This window comes from Microtus ochrogaster, unplaced genomic scaffold (genome assembly GCF_000317375.1).
Source record: "Microtus ochrogaster isolate Prairie Vole_2 unplaced genomic scaffold, MicOch1.0 UNK1, whole genome shotgun sequence".
Taxonomy (NCBI): domain Eukaryota; kingdom Metazoa; phylum Chordata; class Mammalia; order Rodentia; family Cricetidae; genus Microtus; species Microtus ochrogaster.
In genome coordinates, this window is record NW_004949099.1 from 32,247,298 (window position 1) to 32,267,948 (window position 20,651).

General features: G+C 51.3%; 1 protein-coding gene across 1 annotated transcript in view; it reads right to left on the reverse strand.

The window, feature by feature from the left end:
- Ret (ret proto-oncogene) overlaps nt 1–20,651 on the reverse strand; it is a 42,815-nt gene that overhangs the window by 11,801 nt on the left and 10,363 nt on the right. Inside the window, exons 2-15 of the mRNA XM_005365086.2 lie at nt 17,239–17,502; nt 15,516–15,803; nt 13,902–14,143; nt 13,016–13,211; nt 12,172–12,371; nt 10,294–10,552; nt 9,834–9,959; nt 9,144–9,254; nt 8,354–8,473; nt 7,602–7,858; nt 3,894–4,041; nt 2,285–2,392; nt 1,114–1,328; nt 897–1,019 (exon numbers count right to left, since the gene is read on the reverse strand). Of these exons, the coding sequence (XP_005365143.1) occupies nt 897–1,019; nt 1,114–1,328; nt 2,285–2,392; nt 3,894–4,041; nt 7,602–7,858; nt 8,354–8,473; nt 9,144–9,254; nt 9,834–9,959; nt 10,294–10,552; nt 12,172–12,371; nt 13,016–13,211; nt 13,902–14,143; nt 15,516–15,803; nt 17,239–17,502 (2,657 nt within the window). The remainder of the gene's footprint in view (nt 1–896; nt 1,020–1,113; nt 1,329–2,284; nt 2,393–3,893; nt 4,042–7,601; nt 7,859–8,353; nt 8,474–9,143; nt 9,255–9,833; nt 9,960–10,293; nt 10,553–12,171; nt 12,372–13,015; nt 13,212–13,901; nt 14,144–15,515; nt 15,804–17,238; nt 17,503–20,651) is intronic.

A 20,651-nucleotide genomic window follows, 5' to 3' on the forward strand; every position in this document is an offset into this window, starting at 1 on the left:
TAAGCTACTGTAAGCTATTCCTGTGTACTTCCACCGACAACAGTCCTCCCTGGAAGATATGTGTGTGTGCATGTATGTGCACGTGTGTGCATGTATGTGCACGTGTGCGCATGTATGTGCACGTGTGTGCGCATGTATGTGCACGTGTGTGTGCACGCACAGAAGTCTCTGCCACATCCTCTACTGTGGGGCACAGTACTTCCTCTGTGCGGTCTGAGGTCTGTTGTCACCACAGAAACCCCATAACAAACAAAGACAGTCCTCATAACCAGTGCTAACACAAAGAGTCCACGACCCTACAGCAAGGCTGAAGCCGAGAAGCTGTGTGCGCTGCCTCGAACGCTGGGTCACTGGATCCCTGAGCACGCCCGTGAACTTTTCACGCCTGCGTTGTCACATGGGAATTCTGGGAGGACAGATGCTAGGTGACAAGGCAAGGCAGTTACCATAGGAACACGATGATGTTAGTGAATAACATGTCCATCTAGTGCTCAGACCTGGAGGAATGTCTCAGGAGCCCTGAGGTGCATTTTGGGACGCAGTTTTACCCAGAGCCCCCAGGGAGATGTCTATGTAAAACAACAGAAGAAGGACGATCATGGGCCTGCCTATCCCACTTCACCCTCCTAGGAGCAAAGAGCAGTCACACAGTGGTCAGCGGCCTTATTCTAAGAACTGAGGAACTGTAGGGAGCAGACTAGACTACAGTATTGGGGTGTCTTGGAAAGTGACTAGAAGCATCAGGAACCCCACGAAGATCATATACAAGAAAGGTCTGATGGGTCCTGGGCACCCAGGGATAGAGTTCCACTTCTCCAGTCTTTCTGAGCCTGTCAGTCCAGCTGTGAACCCACGGCCCCACCTGGAAACCCGCCAGCACACTCGTGGCCAGGTACCTTGCTTTTCTTCACATAGGAATCTTCTTCGTAAACATCTCGGGACAGGCCAAAGTCGGAAATCTTCATCTTCCGTCCTTCAGCCACCAAGATGTTCCTGGCAGCTAAATCCCGATGTACAAGCTACAGAAAGAAAACAGCAGGAACCCTCAGATCAGCCAGGGTGGGCGGGAGCCGGGATGGGCACCAGGAGCAGCACAAAGTCTGTGGCGCTCACCTTCATCTCAGCCAAGTACTGCATACCCCTTGAGATCTGCCAGGCAAAGGAGATGAGGTCACCCATGGTCAGTACCCGTTCGTCCGGGTGGTCTAGGGAGCTGGAATTGCGGCTGCCTCCACTGCCCACATAGCCAGGCCCAATCTTGCGGCTGTCACGGAGGAATCCCCGCAGGGAGCCATACTTGGCATACTCCACAATGAGAAGAAGTGGCCCTGGGGACAGAGAGAGGCAGCCCTGGGCATGGGGTCAGGCCAGCCTCAGGCTTCTAGTATGGTGGGGGAGGCTGCAGGCTGTCACCCTACCAGCAAGTGGATGGGGACAGACCTGCTCTAGGCAGTCAGCAGTCAAGGCTCTATGGATCATGAATCCATGGAAGGCCAATGCACTCCTGGCCCACACTGACCGTGACATGGACATCAGCTCCTTTCACAGTAGACTAAGACCGTCCCCACAGTGTCTGAGTGAATGAACTCTGTTCTTAGCCCTACTCTAAGAGCTAATGCAACCCATTACTAGAACTTTATACTTTTTCCATCCTTGGTCCTGCAGCTTGGGAACGGAAAACCAATAGAGGCAGGAAGGTTTAAGGCTTGTACAAATCTGACAGCTCAGTCTTGGCCCCAGCTAGCTCTGCACCAGCCCGTCTCCCTGCTCCTGCTGCCTTCAAAAACTACGGGTGCAGTCAGGCCTACTTCTGGTTCTTTGCCTTCCTCACACTGTGTACTGTACATGCGTGTGTGGGCGTGTGGGCACGTACGCACACATGTGCTTCAGAGTCAGAAAAACTAATGGACAGTGCATGCTCCCTTGTCCTTATCTGAGAAGATGACAATGCTCCCTTGCTGCAGAGCTGGGGTTAGGGTCACCTGTGGGCAACAGTACGCTTGCTATTTTGTAGGTTGCCAGGATACTGTTCACTCCTGGAGCTCCCCAGAATGGGTGCCAATGCTGTAGACAGGCCCTCAGCAGGCCCAAGGAGTGCTACAACATGAACCTCTGGCAGAGGTGCCTGCTCAGCTAGCAGACACAGATACTCTCTAAAACAGAGTGGAGCCAGACACCCAGACTTCCAGAAAGGAAAATTAAGTGGGTGACGTATAGCAAAGGAGAGAAGGTGGTCCCAGCTCTGTCGGTGGTTACCTGCCCATCTGCCCTCCCTATGCCTTACCGTCCTGGCTGCAGGCCCCATACAGCTTGATGACATGGGGATGGTTGACTTGCTTCAAGAGGTTGAACTCTGACAAAAGGTCTCGTAACTCACTCTGGGAGGCGTTTTCTGAAACACAGCATGGAGAAACCCGTGTTATCACAGGCTTGGGGTCCCCGTGACCACACCAAGCATGAAACAGACTGCCATCTCACTCATGGAACCACGTCCTGGGTTTAAATGGAGGTTCTCAAGCACTCATCTGGTTAGGGCTCCAACAGTGGCTTCATATACCCCTGGGATAAGAGCCCATAGAGCTAGCATCCACAAAAGCAGGGTCTTCCCACCCAAGTCTGCACGACCACCGTCTATGTATACGGCAGCACGTCTATGTATATGGCAGCACGTCTCTAGCTGCCATCTTCAGAGGAGAGGAGCCTATAGAGAACACCCCTGTCCTTTTTCTGTCTTCCCAGAAGTCATCTTGCCTATGTCCACACACACCTGCTTGTAGAGACAGGTGCTGGACAAAGGAGAGGCCCCCATACTGAGCCCATATCTCCCCTTCTACAATCCGCCTGACACCAGCTTGGAGCCCTGTGGCCTCTCTAATGCTCGGAGCATGCTCTCAGTTACTGTGAGATACTGCACGAAGGCAGCAGAGTGAAGGCAGCGTTAGCATTTTGCAGCTCCCGATACATCCGCGTTTTCCCAGTGAAGTAGAGTTCCGTGCTTCCTTTGAGGGCCTAACTGCATCTGGCACATGGCGCAGATGATCAGATTTCACCGAAATCATAGGAAACACATGTCCTGAGGGCGGCCAGAGTTGGCTCTGGTTCTCACTAGGCACTTGAATACAAAGTTACACTAAGTGTCAGACTTGTAACCAGGCACTCTTCCTGGTTGGCCGGCCAGTGGCACACTGTTGCCTCTGGCACTGAGACTCATCTTGGATGAAGGACAGATACAGCTGGGAGATAGGGTGCCAGGACCCCTTGAGCCAGGTCTAGGGAGGCCAGGAACTGAGGGCTGAAATTGGTCTGAGTGTCTGGGGAAATACAGAGCTCTCCGTGCTACAGTCCCTGACCCTATTAGCACTGAACTCAGCTATGTGCCCGTTACATGAGCTCTTCATCACACAGTCCGGCTGCCACGGGGCCCTCAGTTCACAAGGCTGGAGACCTGACCACAGTAAAGGCTGCCCGCCATTCCGTGCAGCCATAGCCTCTGATCAGAATCACACCCACTGCGTAAGAAAGGTACCTGTGTGCATCAAGAGCCAGACCCAGGCCATGACAGGTCACAGGAACAGAGAAGACCCCTAGGGTTGCTGGGATGGGGGACAGTCCTTACATAGAGGAGTCTCTGGCCTCTCAGATGAGAGCAATAAATGGGGCAGACTGGGGTATAATTTCCAGGAACTGAACTGTTCTTGGACATGGTGCAGAAACTGTATGACAGCATCTTCCACCAGAGCAAGGTCCTTGCCTTGCCTCTTGAGAACACTGGCTACATCTCCACGGGGTGCTCAGATGGCAGCTACCACAGAACAGCAATGGGAGCTCTGCAGAGGGGGTCTCGTGGAAGGAGGGTCACAGCCACCCCACAGATGTGGCACCTAGACAGGTACCTTTCAGCATCTTCACGGCCACTGTGGTGTATCCTGCCCGGCCTTTGAGACGGAAGGCTGTCGCCTTGACCACTTTTCCAAACTCTCCTTCTCCCAGGGTCTTCCCAAGAACCAAGCTCTTCCGAGGAAATTCCCACTTCGGATCCTCCTGTGTTAGCGTGGAGATTGGGCCGTTAGAAGAGAAGGGAGAAAGGAACCATGGGCAAAGTTGAGCAAGAAGGCAAGTCCATTAAATACTGACCCTTAGCTCTGCCCCGACAAGAGCCGGTATGCAGAGAGCTGGTCATCACCTGAGCCACAGACATTTCACAACTCACCCACTGAGGACGCTGCGGCCAGCCCAGGGAGGCCATAAGTCTCCAGGGGAAGAGCCTGGACTCAATGAGCATCCATGGAGCAGAACACATCTCAGCCCAGAATTTCCCCACAGTTGAAACGTTCAGGGCAATGCCCACCTATTGGTGGAGGCTGCTCGATTGTTCCTGGCAGCTCAGACCCGAAATAATCACACAAAAACTGTATCATTTGCAATCACCACGTGGTTGTGGCCTACTGCTAAGGTTCCACCTGGTGTTCAGGGTCTGTCTCCTGTGGCAGCTCCATTGCTTCTCACTGACTCCACCTACTTTAACCCATTTCCATTATTTTGTGCATTACCACGTGGCTGTGGCTTATGGCATGTCTGTCTCCTACAAAGGCTACATGGAATCTCACTGACTCTGCCTACTTTCTCCCAGCATTCAGTTTAGTTTTCCAGCCTAGTTCTATTCTACCCTATCACAGGCCAAAGCAGCTTCTTTATTCATTAACCAATAAAAGCAACACATACACAGAAGGACTTTCCACACCACCCACCCCATGTGGCTGCCGGCTAAAGAAAGACGTCACAGCCCTGGGGAAACTACCACCCTGAGGTGCGAGGCAGCTGCTCCTCGCATGGCCTGTCCTATGCACCCCATGCACCCCCTCTTTGCTACATCCCAGCTTCATCTCTGGCTGGCAGGCTGCCTTCCCAGCATTCCATTCAAGTCCTGCCCATACACAATCATACGACCACTTTGGATTCATGCCTAGACTTTCATCAGCCATGTACAATCCTGCAGGAAGCGGTCACCCTGTGACGCTGGTACCATCTGCATGCCCATCATCTCCCGTGTCCTTGAATGTAGACCTCAATTTCTGTTTATAAGATGCTTTCGGGCTTCCTCAGACACAGTGCTTCCCCAGACCAGAGATATTTTGACATCTACATGGCATGTGGGGAGCGCCTCCTTTTAATACACAGTCCTACATTGTAGCAAGCTCCTAAGTGATCCTGGTGCTTCCTGAAGACTCCTGAGTGCAAACACACCACGGATAGCACCAGAGTCACAGCCTCACTGCCACGCCTCCATTACAGGCATGAGAAACCTATGTGGGGTGCATCAGAGACTATACCAAGTATGTGAAAAAATATACAAACATACTCCTTTAAAATTTTAAGAAAAATCATTATTTTTATGCCAAGTGGCCAGGTCAGGAGCACCAGGTGGCAACTAAGCTTCAGGAGTCAGCCCACCAGGAAGCCAGGCACTGATGGGTAAGTCTCAGATAGGCCAAGCCCCACCCACCCACCCTCCAGGGCTTCATCCCCAGAATGTCTCTTGCTACTGCTGTGCCTTTACATGTTTGCTAATGTACCTTTCTTGCTAGGATGAGCTGCTGATCAAAGCTGATGATTAATTTCCTGTACCCATTTCTGCCCTCAGCTTCCTGATATAAAAAACTATAGATGAGTAATTGTGCCCTCTGAGGATTTAGAATAGAGCTAACTGTTTTTCATATATAAAAGTTCAGATTCGGGGATTCAAGATTGTTTATAAGATTACCGTTTGAGATAAATAATAAAGTGATTGATCCTTTCTTTGTAACCACAAAATGCAGCCCGCTAGTAAAAGAACTGGCTGAGAAAATACCTGGCTTGCTTACACTCTGTTAATCTCTAACAAGTTGGATATGAATGTATGTGGGTTCTTGGGGATAATTCATTTTCACCTGTAATATGTAAAATGTATAATCATATAAGGGATATGGAAAACATTTTTTATTTGAATTCATTGTAATCATTCACTTAAAAAATAAAATGTAACATTGTAATTTTTATACTGCTTGAAAGGTTTTTCTCGGGTATATAATCTGTAAGGAAAATAATAAGAATTCCCAGAAGGCATACATTGGAATAGAGAGAAGAAAAGAAATGAAGAGATGAGAGAGGGACATGATAGAGAGACCCTAAAGGTTATCTCTGTGCATGTTTTCCTTTGGTGCCAATCCCAGAGAGTTAAGTTTTTCCTTGCTCATCAGTCCCAAGAATTAAGTTTTACTCCCTTAGATAGAAAAGTCAAATTGAGTGATTAGTCCACTGACTCCAGGGCTCCACCCCAATTCCTGAGCTGCAGAAGACTGGTCAATGGCAGCACCTGTTTTGTTTGCTTGTTTCAGTCTAGTCTGGCCTTGACCTTGGGGTCCTCTTGCTAGGCTAGCTCTGGAGCAGACAGATGTTGTCTGTTTTTACCCTTGGGAACAGCAGTACAGCCTTGCTAGGTGGCCTCACTGTGCTATCTGAGTTATGGAGACCTCTGGTGGCTTATTCCAGAAGCCTGCTGTAGGTCCCAGCTACTGCCGGGAGCAGGGACCACACGCTAGGAGGAGAGGGAAGGAAGCAGCCTCAGCACATTTAGGAAGGGCTTCTTTGACACCAACCGAGGGTTGGATGTCACTCATACAGGCCCTGGGGGAGGCAGGACCTCCTAGGCACCTTCACAATCTGGAATGGAAACTTCCAAAGCCCCGTGACCACTGGGAGCTCCCACAGGTGTCCACATCACAGCTCCTTCCACCCAAACCTTTGGCTCACTCTGTTCATACCCCTTGTCTCAGAGCACTGTCTCCAGCTGTTCCCAGAGCACCTCCGGCTTCCAGGTCCTGGATAGACGAGGGCAGGATGCTGAAGGGGCAGAGTCTACCTGACGGTGAGGGCAGAAGCCACATGTGGCAAGCCCAGAGAAGCTGTGGCCAGGACTAGGAGGTTTCAGGCGTAGCATGACTCTGAGCAGCGCCCAAGGAAAGGCACCTCCATCTCAAGAGCAGCTGGAACTTTGCACTGTGTCCTCAGGGCCTCCTCCATCCATGCCTAGGTTATTGACCCTGTCTACTGCTGCTGCCCTGGAACTCAGGACCAGCCCTTCAGTATCCCAACACTCTCTGTGCCCCCACTTCTCAAGAGAGTAGCCTGTTAAAGCACTACAGAATGCGGGCTTCTTCTATTGTTCCTACTCTGAAGAACACTCCCTACATATGGTGGGTGGTGTGTGTGTGTGTGTGTGTGTGTGTGTGTGTGTGTGTGTGTGTGTGTGTAGGACTAATGCTTCCATCCCCTGGGGCTTCTGCTCACACCTCCCCTGCTAGATAGGGCCAAGTTCACACTCCCTAGGACCTCAAGACCCCACATCCTGGAACCCAGTCAGACTCATCTACATCAGCGCCTGTCACATCCTTCCTAGACAGCCTGCCTTTACAAGGCCACAGGATCTGCCTGCTGCTGGTCCTTTGTGGCAGGAGATACAGGCAATGCCTTATCAACTACCTATGGGTGCCCCAAGCAGTAAAGAAAGGCTATGTGGCCATGTATCCTCCAACACTGTCCACCTACCTCTCAGGGCCCCTTACCGGGATCTTGAAAGAGTCCACGGAGACCTGGTTCTCCATGGAATCCAGTGAAGGCCGTCGGGTGCCCGAGGAGGAGTAGCTGATCGGGAAGCCCTGGGCTGGCCGGCAGAAGGTCATTTCCGCGGAAGCAATGGGTGGCTTGTGCGCATGCTTGTGGTAGCGGTGGATGCAGAACGTGGACAGGAGGACAGAAATGATGAAGGAGAAGAGTACGGCGGCTGTGATCACCGTGCGGCACAGCTCATCGCACAGCGGGCCTGTGGCAGGGCACACGGACAGGTGTCAGCAGCCTGGCAGGGACAGCACTGTGAAGGTCTGAGAGGCCACACCCCAGGCCAGACAGCAGAGGCAGTATGCCAGCCACACCAGCTGTACTGCCTTCATGTCACAAATATCTGGATGGTCATTGAGATGGTTGGAAGGGGAGAAGAAAGGACCAAAAGCTCTCAACTGCCAGGAGTGTGTCATAGAGCCAGAGGTCAGGCAAGACCCTGTAGAGGGAGTCTGAGCAAGTTACTCTTTTCTGATCGTCCTTCACTGGGAACTTGTGGTTAGGAGATGCTTATATGGACTCCGGCCCCTATTCATGGTTGCACCAAAGGGCAACTGAGACCCAAAGGGAAGGAGGGAGCCTTTTGGGGTCCAATGGCCTCCCCATGGTCTCTCCCCTTGGTGGGCCTCACAAATGTTGCTCAGAACCCTCTTCAGGGTTTGGGGAGGTCGTGAGCCCTGTGGGATGAGGCGTTCCTTACCCTGGCTGTCCTCTGGCTCACAGAAGCACTTCTTCTCATCCGGGAAGCAGTAGCAGGTACCATAGCCAGCTTTAATCCCCCGACGCTCCCCTGGCTCGTGCCCTCCAACGATGCTGCCACCTGAGGGCATACACAACCTACTCAGTCTCCTGGTACAGCTTGACACCTCCGAGTCCTCAGATCGTAACAGCATTCTCAGCTTGGTGTCAGTAGCCCAGGCCCAGTGAAGGCTCAGAAGCTCTTCCGCCTGGGCAGGGGGGTTAACACAACGTCCCCTTACAATGGCTATGGAAGTAAGGGGAACCAAGACTGTTTGAGAGTCATCGCTGAGGTCCCAGAAGGCATCATCCAAGGCTATCCCCCAATAAAAGTAAAGATGTAGGACATAGACCAAAGGGAAGGTGGGTCCTGAACCAGCAGAACGGGGACCGCAGCTCTTGAGTCAGCCAAGGATACGTAGGTCAGGCTACAGAAGCCCAGTCTAGGGGAACAGCAACAATCATTCTAATGAGATGGTAGGAGGACTGGCTTGACGCATCCTGCCTGTTTGAACCTACTATTACACACTTCTGTTCTTTGGTGTTGAGGAGGAGTCCAGGGCCTTACATAAGCTAAGACGGTACACAGCCATGGTGCTATCCCCAAGCCTAGCTTGATGTAGCAGAGAAATGTGGCTTCAGACTGTGTGCGGGTAGGGGCTGGACTTTCCAAGCTCTCCGCCGCTAGCTCCCCTGCCTCTGTCCTTCCCTGTATAATGAAATGTATCACCGTGGGCCTAGCATGGGCTTACGGAGACAGTCCTGGGGACAAATGTTGCTATCCCGGCTCTCCACGGCGTCACAGTGGCCATCGGGACAGGTCCTGGTGTTGGGGGTGCAGGTAGAGAAGTTCCTGGTGATCCCTGTGATAGAACACACAGCAGGGTGTCACCCACATGGGCATATCCTACCATGGTCCCCGACCAAACCCGCCTCTCCAGAAGACAGTGGACGAGCAGACTGAGGCTACACACACCTCAGGTGTCAGCTGAGGAATGATGGGACAGAGGTGTCCCCCCAAGGGCTGAAGTGTTGGGGAGTCCCAGGACTGCAGATAGCCTTTCGTTAAGGGGACTACATAAAGGCAAAGACCACTTAAAACTATACTGCCACTGGGAGACGTATAGTCACAGAGAGGCAGACACACCGTTTGGCTGGGACCTTCCGGAAGATCTGCTCTGTCCCCTGTATATCCCTCTCAAGCCCAGAGTAAATTCAACTGAGGAACCTCAAGGTTCAAGGTGGCAAAGCCCTTGGGACCCCATACCCTGCCTTTTCTGCTGGCACTGGTTCCACACAAGGGGTAAGGCTCAGAAGGCAAGAATTGGGGAGGCTCACTGCAGGGACTGGGAGAGCCTGTAGGAACCCCTATCGAGTGGCCATCCTCACTCCTGGTGGCAGCCAGTACAGACTCCCCCCGCCCCGCAGGCTCCTGGGCCTACCTTTGCCATCTCCCTGACGCCATTCACATCTGCCTGTCGGAGATCCTAGGCCACCACACTCCTCACACTCAGGTCGTCTCTTGTTGACTGCGCAGGACTTGGGACAGTCCACTTCTTCAGCAACGACTGGGAGTGACAGACACGCCAAGGTTATAAGGGCTGCTGTGGGCCCAGTCTCTAGACCTTACCCACCATGGACAGAGTGTAGCCATAGCTCCACTGCCTCTGTGGTTTCTGGGGTAACTAGAGAGTGTCCTATGAAAGGGGCTGGGGTGCCAGAGCCAGAGGAAGGTACTTGTTATTCTCCTGTCCGAGGAGCAGATATGAGTAGGAAGGACCTGAGGGTGACCAGTTAAGGACACACAGGTGACTGATTACCCCAGAGTTTCAGAGCAACAACCAACACCAGTTTTCTGTGATCGTCCACAACGCCCCACCCTCCATGAAGCCTGACACTCACATGTCCCCTCCACTGTGACGAGCAGCGAAGCCTGGGCCTGCTGGCGGGTCTGCCGGTCAGTGGCTACCACCGTGTACTGGAGCTCGGTACATTCGGGTCGCTGCAGGGCCTCTGTGTCATTTACAAACAGGGTCCCAGAGGTGTCCTCAGCTGAGGTGACCACACCCAGCGCGCTGCAGTTGGTGCTGGAGGGTTGCAGCTTGTACTGGATGGAGATGCCGCTAAACTCCTGGCCGTTCTCCACACAGACTTTCCCAATCTGGAGGGAGAAGGGTGGCACCAGTAACCCCTCAGTCAGTAACTGTGAAGGTCCTTGGGTAGACCAAGTCCCAAGGTGGACCCCAACTTAGCCTGGATGGCAGGCTTCTTCAATGTACAGCCTCCTAAAGCCTCCAAAGCTCCAGGCCCACCTGCCTGGTCAACCTTCTGCTTAGACACCCACAGCAGATACACACTCCCCAGATAGCCACACCATCAGGAATCAGACATGAGGGCCATAATCCCTGTCTGGGTCTCCCAACTGTTAGAGCGCTGTACCCTAGCTGCGTGACTGCAATGCTGTCACTTGTCCCACTTGAGGTTAAGAGGCCTCTTTATAGGGGTTCTGGAAAGAGACCCCTTTCTGAGGAAGCCTGGCTCTGCAGCCAGTCACTGACTCTTTACCTCTGAGCCACTCCAGTCAGCTATGGTTGCTAGGAGCTGCAGAAGTGGTCCTGGATGTGGGGCCCCGTCCCCAGGTGCAGAAGAGGCCTAGAAGGCCAGCCTCTTAAGGGCCAAAGTAGGGACAGCTGCCTGCAGACCACACTGACACCCTAACAAACCAGCCTTCTGGCCGATTCGGTTTCCCCTACGAATAATACTCATTCCACCTTCTCAGATGACCCTTAAAAGTATCCAAATCACTGGCCTCAATCTGGCTTTAAAAACTATGGGGCCAGAAAGTCACAAGGACAATGACTAGGGCTTCTCAGTCTGTCAAACAGAGGTGGACCTACATCCAACTGAGGCCTCTAACTCCTCCCCAGGCCCTGAGTACTGTCGTGCCTACTTCTGATCTGATGTTAACACCCCGAAGAATGGGCCAAGGGATAGATCTGCAGGTGGGTTCCAGTACGCTGGTGACAGGAGTCAGTGGGGGGTCTGGGGCTGACTGTAAACATGGGGAAGACCATGGGGACAATAGGGGACAGTCCTGAATGTACACTCTGAAGACGGGTCAACCTGCTGCCGTCAATTAAGCCATGCATACCCAGACTGCAAATAAACCCAGAGTACACTTAAGAAAAGCCAAGCGAGGACACAAATGCTTATCAGTGGTGGCAAGGGGTGGGAGAGGGACGAACCTCCCTTAATCAACACTCATGGCTTATGTATTTTAGGGGCACTCAGGACAGAACCCTGTACCTGCCAGGAAAGCTCTATACTAAACGTGGTCCCAGTCGTCTTTTACTTTCTGAAGACAAACACAAACATCACACTGTAATTTCTCTAGCACATAAACATACAAAAGCAGATGTGACCCTGACCTTTCTCCCCACAGGGCACGACTGCCACCCACTGTCTGCCGCATGCGCAAATGCTCTCCAACAAAATTCTGCTTTTGTGCTGATGGTTTGAGGCCAGTGGTTCCTCAAACCCCCTTTCCGGCTGATCAGTACATCAAGAAGTGAGATGGTAAAAAATGGGGGTGTGTTGTGTGGAGATCGCTCCAGGAGCTAAGAAGGAACTAGGTGACTTCTCCAGTGAAAAGGTACACACATGGGCTCAAGGTTCCACCTGGAACCTTCCATGGCTCCACCTATGCTAACTCTACACTGGCAGGCTAGGGAAGAGGTGCCATCCACCCACAACTCCAACTGCAGTGGGCCGTGTGCTCACCTGGGCATAACGGTGGGCCCTCCTATTCACTGGGAAGGAGTAGTCACTGGGTAGATTCAGGGTGACAGGCAGCACAGACACGTTGAAATGGAGGAAGAGGACACCCGTCCCAGGCCCCTGGAAGTCAGAGTCATTGACCAGAACCATCAGCTGCAAGACTCGGCTCTCTGAGATGGGGAGGCTCCGGTTGAGAACCAGCTCTGTAGGTGGGGACACAATGAGACAAAGCCAGTTACTAGGCTTCGAGATCATGCCCTATGCCACACGCGACACTCCCATTTCAACATGCAACCAAGCACACACGATGCCTTCATGTACATGACCAGATAATAAATAGGCCTGGTGGGCAACCTTGCTATAATACTAGTTACTGAAAAACTGGAATTCTCCTGTGTTAGATCTCTAGTGAGTATTATTATGTGTGTGTGTACACATTCATGTGTGTGTGTATACATGTGTTTCAAAGACAGAAAGTACATGTGTATATGGATGGCGCATGTTTATATATATTATGTCCCGTGATTTGACATACATGAAGAGTAAGCGTGAATTTTTGTGGGTGTAGCATGTTATGTGGGTGTGGCATTTGTGAGTGACATTTAATGGTGGGTGTGGGCAGAAATAGCATGTGTAAATGGGTTTGTGTATAGGGTGTTTGCATAGCATTTGTATACACAAAACATGTATGTTTACATACAGATTGGTTGTGGCACTGGAGGGGTGTGCTCTGTGGTTCTGGTATGAATGGTTGAATGTGTGTAATGTATGCGGTTTTCATGTGTTGTGTGCTTGTGCACAGAGTGCCCTGAAGTTCTGGGAAGACATCACACCATTGGCTCCTTACTGTAGTCATGCATGGTGGCCCGCACAGAGTTGTTGTTGACCTGGGCCAAGGTCTCATTGGGTGAGTGCTCCACCCGGAAGTTCTGCTGGGCCCAGGAGTCCCCCGAGAGCAGAGTGCTTGTGTACCGCCTCACCAGCTCCCCAGATGCTGGCACCACATCTGCATCAAACACGTGCAGAGTGGCCAGGACAGTGCCCTACAGGGAGCAGAGAGTGCCAGTCAGAGCAGGTATAGCTAGAAGACCACACGACCTAGCACAGCCCAGAATTTACAAAGGCAGACGGTCAGAACTGATAAAGCTATCCCCAGGACCTCAGTAAGAGTTGTGGGCAAACCCACAGGGCCACTTGGGTCACCCCCTAAGGTTGTCCAATCAGACGTTCTCTCCCCTCCCCAGGAAACCTGCACCTGGCTCCTAGAGAAGTAACTTTCCCCCTTGCTGTAGAGTCCAGGAGCATTCTGCAGAGTGCTATGATATCCAGCAGGTGGCAGTAGTACATCACCTAGGTTGGTCAGAGCAGCATGGGCAAGGACGTTTTCTCGGAATCACCTCCTGGCTCCTGACTGTCTCAGAGGCTCTTGTGACAGGTTGCCCAGCTGCCAGCAGAAGGGAGTACCCTTCTTGCCACGTCAGACAAGCCAGAATGTTCTCCTGGGGCCCTTGGCCTGACTGGACACAAACTAAGCACCCCTGGCTGGGGCCTTCAGAGTCCAGTTTCCTACTGGCTATCTGGCTGGCAGTCAGCCAAACAGACAAGACAAAAGGGACAGACAGGTAGAGAACCAAAGGACCGAATGGCTGGTGGAACAGCTCAACAGATCAAGGTATAAACCACCAACAGAGACATAGGACGAGACAGACAGACACACACAACTGTGAACAAACCTCCTTCCGTTTAAACTCCACCACGGCACTGGCAGTGTCCACGCCTCCGGGGAAGGTGGGCGCTGAGTCGTCCTCATCATACACGGTCACTGGCAAGGACATGGCCACCTTCTTTTCATGGTCACCAGAGCCCACTATGCACTCGGCCTCCAGCACGTACTTTTCCTGAAGCTCTCGGTCCAGGGCCCAGAGTGTGCTCACTTCCAGGCTGTCGGGGTCGCAATAGAAGGGCAGACTCTCCCCTGTCACGAAGCAGAAGGGATCTCGCATTACCACAGAGTAGGGGATAAGGTGTGGACTGCCTTCCTTATGCTTTACCAGACTCTGTGAGAACTCTGGCGCCCTAGTGGCTGTCTGTCCCTTTGTAGCCCCCACAGGGACAATGGCACTCACTACTTCAAACGTAGGCAGCTTGAGGTGTGTGTTTACTACCTTTATTTATGGCTGAGACTCACACACACAGGTAAACAATAGTTGACACAGGGTCAGTTCTCTTAAGGCAGGGAGGGGTTCCCAACCTCTGTAGTGGGCTCAGGGTGGGGTCCAGGAGGGTAGAGTACAGGCTGAGAACCAGCTCAGGTACTAGCTGGTTTAAGAATGATGTTAGTCATTTTTTTAAAAAAAACCACAGATGTGGTATTTCTCAGTTTAGACAATGTGAGACAACATCACAATTCCCTGACTTGAAAACAAAGAGTGGACATCTGGGCACGATTGATATTAAAACAGATGTTTCTGGATGTGGTTTGCATTTCTGCTGTCTATCTCCTGGGTGTGTGACCACATTGGTCTCTTGGGGCCTTCATTTCTTTTATAGCAGACTGGATTTCAAAGGGTACAGGTCCACTTGGCCCAAAGGTCCAGCTCCCCAGCAAGGTCCACCGTGCTCGTTGACATTAGCAGAACCGATGGAACTGGGATGCTCACCCCACATCTAGCTCAGGAAGAACCCATCTAGGTCCCTGTAAGAGCATGCCAGGACACTCCCCGATTCTCATGCCAATTCCAGCCTCATGTCAGTCCATCCCCCCACTAAGAGGTCTCCCCGGTACCTCGTCTCCATAACTCCACCACCATATATAATCCTGACACTGAACCATACCCAATGGAGAAGTCTGACTAAGCCTCTCAAATGTAAGTGGAGACTTCTCATACCCTCTCCCTGCCTGCCTTGCTCCCCATGCTCCAGGGAACAAAACCCTAAAATGGTTCCTGCCTCCGTGGCTAACTGCACTCCAACCCCAGAAGACCCTGCTTTAGCAGAGTCGGGTACCTGAGCTGTGGATCTGGTGCCAACCCACCTTGCTGAGTGTCCTCTGCCCTGATCACACAACTCAACGTATGCTCCATCACTTCTGGTGTGTCCTCAACACATCATGGGTTCTACCCACTAGAGGATTACAGGCTACAAGCAGGCAAGATGCCAGGCCTGTTTGTTTACAGTTGTATCCCAACCTTCTACAACAATATTGGACCCATGACAGACACTTGTGAGATATTGCTGGAATATTAAACAGTGGCAAAAGATGACAGGTGGCTGACCCAAAGGTAATAGTACTATGCCTTCTGTGCAACAGAACAGAATAATGCCCCCCCCCCCCGGCTGGCACTCACCTTCCAAGAGCCTGTAGGCCACACTGATGTTCGGGCAAAGGGACTGCACAGGCAAGAGCTGAAACCGGTAGAAGGTGCCAGGGGGCCTGTTCTCTCTGATGCGGAATGACAGGCCTGTTTCTGGGATGCAGAGGTCCTGGGGTTTGAGGGAGCCACATGCTGGGAAGGAGTCATTCATGAAAGAGAAGTACACGCGGGCACAGCCTGGCCAGTGGCATTCACCCTCTCGCTGGGTTGCGGACCCCAGGAAAACCTGGAGGAAGATGGTGAGCAAGGGGAAGCCACCATCTGTAGGGAGAAAAGAAGACAGCCCCCTTTCAGATGAGGGATGAAGAGTAGGGCAGGGATTCCAGGGTTCAGTGTGTCCACAAAAGCCTCAGCAGCTACCGCCCCACCTGTCGCAGGATGCTGAGGCTTTGGTCTGCCTCTCTTGTCCTTCAGGTTTCTGTTCAAACGGCCCCCTCCTGAGGAAAATGCTCTGGCCCTGGGGCTAACATTCCCTGGCCCCTTCAGGTGAGTGACCTTACAGCACAGGCTCCTGCAGCAGCTGCACTCCCTGGGCACTAACACCAAGGGCTTTTCCCCAGATACATCCCAAGGACATACTTCATCAACATTCAGAGGAAGAATTTCCAGTTCACAGTTCTACCACTGAGGTACCACACCCTTGGTTAGTGAGGTCTAGACCTTGGCTGAGGCCCGCGTCTCCCTGGGCCTCCACCTTACGCCTGGTTATTGGCTACAGGGTTCTCTTTGGTTTCTCTTATCCTATAATACATTATTATACTAACTCCCGTGGCAGTTAGTGTTCTTTGAACAAGCTGTCCAGATTGCTGTGTGCTTAATGCGATGCTGCTACTGTTAGGAATCCTAGTGTAAATATCTCTATGCAATCGGGTGGGGGTTGCGATCCACAGGTTGAGAAGCGGTCGTACAGAGCATGCTGACAGGTTAACTGTCCATCTCGGGTGCCCTCCCATCTTACGATACTGGCTGTGTTCGTCAAACAGGTCTGTTACTCTCCGCATCCTGGACTAGGTAGCTCACCCTTTACTCACGGTATTCTACCCTATCCCTCACTTGCAGACAGGAGTGTAATGAGTGACATCATGCCTCAGAGGAAGTGTTGGGAGGTGTGAGCTACCGGGTTCATACCACCACATCGTGCCACGCGGATCCCCCATTCCCCCCACCAGAGCTAGCATCCTGTGTGGTCTTGACTGCAGCTCCAGCCTCAGCTTTTGTTGCTGTCTAGATCTCCATCGGCTCTGCTTCCTCCCTGGACACCTCTTCCAGCCTCTTGCAGATGGGGAGACATGCTTCCCAGGAGGGACCTGGTGTTCTTCAGCAAGTTCCAGGTCACCAGCTAAATTAACCCCTCTGGGGATTTTCCAGCTCCTTGGACTCTCTCTCTCTTACAACCTGCACACCCTTAGCACCCCACTACAAATAGCATCTGCTCCACTTAGAAAGAACCAAGTCATTTGATGGTCCTCCCAACTCCCAATAGCCTCAGGAGGCCCAGGAGTAATTAATGCTCCCAAAGTCAGGGGTCCCTCATTAAACTGGCTACAAAGCAGCTGCCTTCACCCCACACTGTACACCCTTGCCCACAGGAGCCTTAAGGAAGCCATCTCTAGCCACAGACTGGCAGCTAAGATGACGGCACCTTGAGATCTAGGCCAAGGTAGAATGGGGATGGGGTGCCAGGTTATTCCCTTACTGCGAATGCTGAGCTGCTCCCAGGAACTGTGGTCCAGGCTCTGGTTGAGGTAGAGAAGGCCAGTGTCCTCATGAATGCGGATCCAGTCATTCTCGTGCAGCCGTGTGCGGTAGGCGCTATAGAGATGCTGGCCCAGGCGGAAGCTGGGCACTTCTTCAGGGCTATCCCGTAGGGCATGGACGTAGAGCAGAGGTGTGCCAGCTGGCTGGTCTACATACAGCCTCTCCCAGTAAGCATCCCTTGAGAAATAGAGGCCCAGTGGGGCTGCAGGAGACAGGAGAGTGTGTGAGCCGCAGTGGGAGAAACAGCTTTTTCATGGTCAAAAAGCATGATTAACTTTAAATTCTAACCTTAGCAAGAATTTCTCACCTCAAGTCCAAAGAACATGAACACAGCTAAACGTGCCTGATAATTACACCATATTAAAGCAAAGATAGAAAAATAAGAAATAGGGAGTGGGGCAAAGTACAAAACAGTCGCAAAATAATTCTCAGCTACCCCAATGTGGTGAGCCCTGGGATCATACATGATCCAGGAATTTAATAAGCTTCTTAACAAATCACCGGGGGCCAGAGGATGTTTCATAGATATGAGACACTGCTAGACAAGCTGGGCAGCTATCAGTCACCAGAAACAGAGAGCACCGTAAAGTGATTATCTTTATCAGAACATGCTCTTACATGTAACCCAGCAACTTCACTGCATTTATCCAGCAGAACTTAAACAACCCATCCATCAAGTATCCTAATACTACACGGCAGAATTACTTAAGGCAACATAGATGCCCTTCGGTGGGGATTCGGAGAAGCAAACTGGTACATCCGTACCATACAATTCTAGGGCAGCAATGAAAAGGGATGGACCACCGCTGCACACGTTCACCTGGGTGGGTCACAGACATCCTGCCCAGTGGAAGCCGTCAGGCAGAGTCTCAGCAGGTTTCGGGTGATCATGAGGGCTGTTACATGGGTATAGGGTTGACAGCCTGGGAGTGGCAGACAGTGAATTTGGGGGGAATGAAAATACCACATGTCCTGCTGAGGAGCCAGACCATGTGGGCATAATCTAGTTCCTAGCACTACACAGCTAAGATGCTTGTCTTTCAATCTGTGATGGCTCATCTTGTCAACTTGACTGGATTAACGAAGCACCTCAGAGTTTACTGAAGTGCACATGCACTCTGGGTGTGTCTGTGGGCAGCTCCAGAAAGGATCAAAAAGGGGGGATCGGCCCTGAAAGTGGGCTGCACTGTCCCAAAGGCTGAGGGACTGGATGACGTAACAAAGAGAGAGCCAGGAATTTGTCTTTGCTTCCTGCCCAGCTCCATCATGTTCTTCCAGTCAAGACAAACTTAACGCTGTTAGACCTGAGGAGAAAAGTCAATTCCATGACTGTCTAACTAAAGCAAACTGTATTTAGAACCAGCCAGCTGGCTACCTCTCCTGAAGTCAGGATTTCAAGGAGAAGCAGGCCCTCACTAGCTTTTGAGGTCTCTTATGGGGAAGGACTAGTGGTGATAGGTAACAGCTGCCAAGGTAATTAGCTATCAGTACCTGGATAGGAGAGTGGGGGGGTCTCAGGGATGCCTGTGGGGTAGGTAAGTGCAGGAAAACATCAAACAAAAGGACAATAATCAAGGTATCTTAGAAGACACTTCCGTAACGCAAATGGGCAATCGTATTTCACAGGTTTAGGAGTTTAGCAAGGCAAAGGAGACGACATGTATCATGGGGCTAAAAGTTTGGTGTTGGCTGAAAAACATTGTTTTCCGGCTACCTTAGGCTCAGGAAACAAACATTCTTGTAAGGTATGGGGACTTAATAACAATGTATCACAATGTGGCTTCTTAACAACAATAGAGATCCTGTTTTGGTTTCACAAACCTGGGCCAAAACATGTTTATCTCCTCTAAGGTGTTTCTGGGCGCTGTTTTGGTCACAGCTATGGAAACAAACTAACAGAAGGCCAGGAAGAGTCACAGAAATGCTAAGCAGAGAGGGCTGTGGATGGTGGCCTTGGCTGCGCCTCGTGCTATACTGACTTTGTGTAGTATGCCCAATAACTTGCAGGATAATGGTTTCAAACAGTAGTAAGAGCTCTTTCTAGAAGCCTTGTGCATGCTGCAGGGGTTTAAAATGGTGTGGGTACTATAGACAACATGTCAAGATTCCTTAAGCTATGCAACCCAGATGCCCCATAGGATCCAGCAACTCCATCTCAGAGAATCATCCCAAATAACTTAAATCCCAAAATGATCTACACATCCATTTTATAGTAGTACTCACCACAACAGCCAAAGACGGATGCAAGCTTTAGTGCCTATGGATGGTACCCAGAATGTGGAATTAACAGCCACACAACATTCAGCCTTAATCTGAAAACTATTCCAATACTGTGCTTGCTGGTTAGTTTTATGTCAGTTTGAACAAGCTAGAATCATCAGAGGGGAGGGGATCTCAACTGAGAAAAGGCCTCCAGAGGATGAAGGCAAGCCTACAGAGCATTTTCTTAATCAGTGATTGAGGAGGAGGGCCCGCCTATTGTTGAGTGTTGACATCCCTGGGCTGGTGGTCCTGGGTTCTGTAAGGAAGCAGGCTGATCAAGCTATGGGGGGCAAACCAATAAACAACACCTCTCCCACAGCCTCTTCAGCAGAATCTGCCCCCCCCTTTGAGTTCCTGTCCTGACTTCCTTCAATGATGTGGAAAGGTCAGCCAGAATTAACCCTTTCTTCCCCAACTTGTTTTCCATCACTCTTCCATCACAGCAATAGTTACCACCCTAGCAATAGTAACCCTAACTACGACCAATGCCATTTACAAAACTCAACCAAGGGGTTGGAGACATAGCCCAGCAGTTAGGAGCCGTTTCTTGTCAGGCATTTAGACATAACAACAAGAAAATAACTATCCAAACCTAAGCAAGCAGCTTGTTCCGAACCATTTGGCTGGAACGACAGATGTAGGCCAGTGAGGTGGGACTCTCCTAGGAGTGTGAAGAAAAGACAAGTGTCAGGACAGGGGTAGCCTGGCTTGGAGGGTAGAGGACTGAAGAATATGTAAGTTCAGGAAAGAGAGAGCTGAAAGTGGCAGATGCTGACAGGAAGTCTAGCTTCTCAGGGCTTAGAGACCATGACTTCAGAAGCCCTGTCAGAAACAACAGTTCAAACCAGCTTCTAAGTCTGGGGTGACGGGGTGCACAATGTCTGGCAGAACTGGGGCACTGGCTTGGGCAAGGACTGTACATGTTGTGCCTTATTTTCCCCTCTGCTCCCAAGGAGATTAAGCCCTTCCTTTTTATAGGATTGTTGGGAACAAAATTTAGTTGACGGATGTGAAGTTCTGATGCTTTCTGCCATTCCCATCATCTCCATCCCCAGACCTCTATCTCCATCCTCTCCATCCCCACACCTC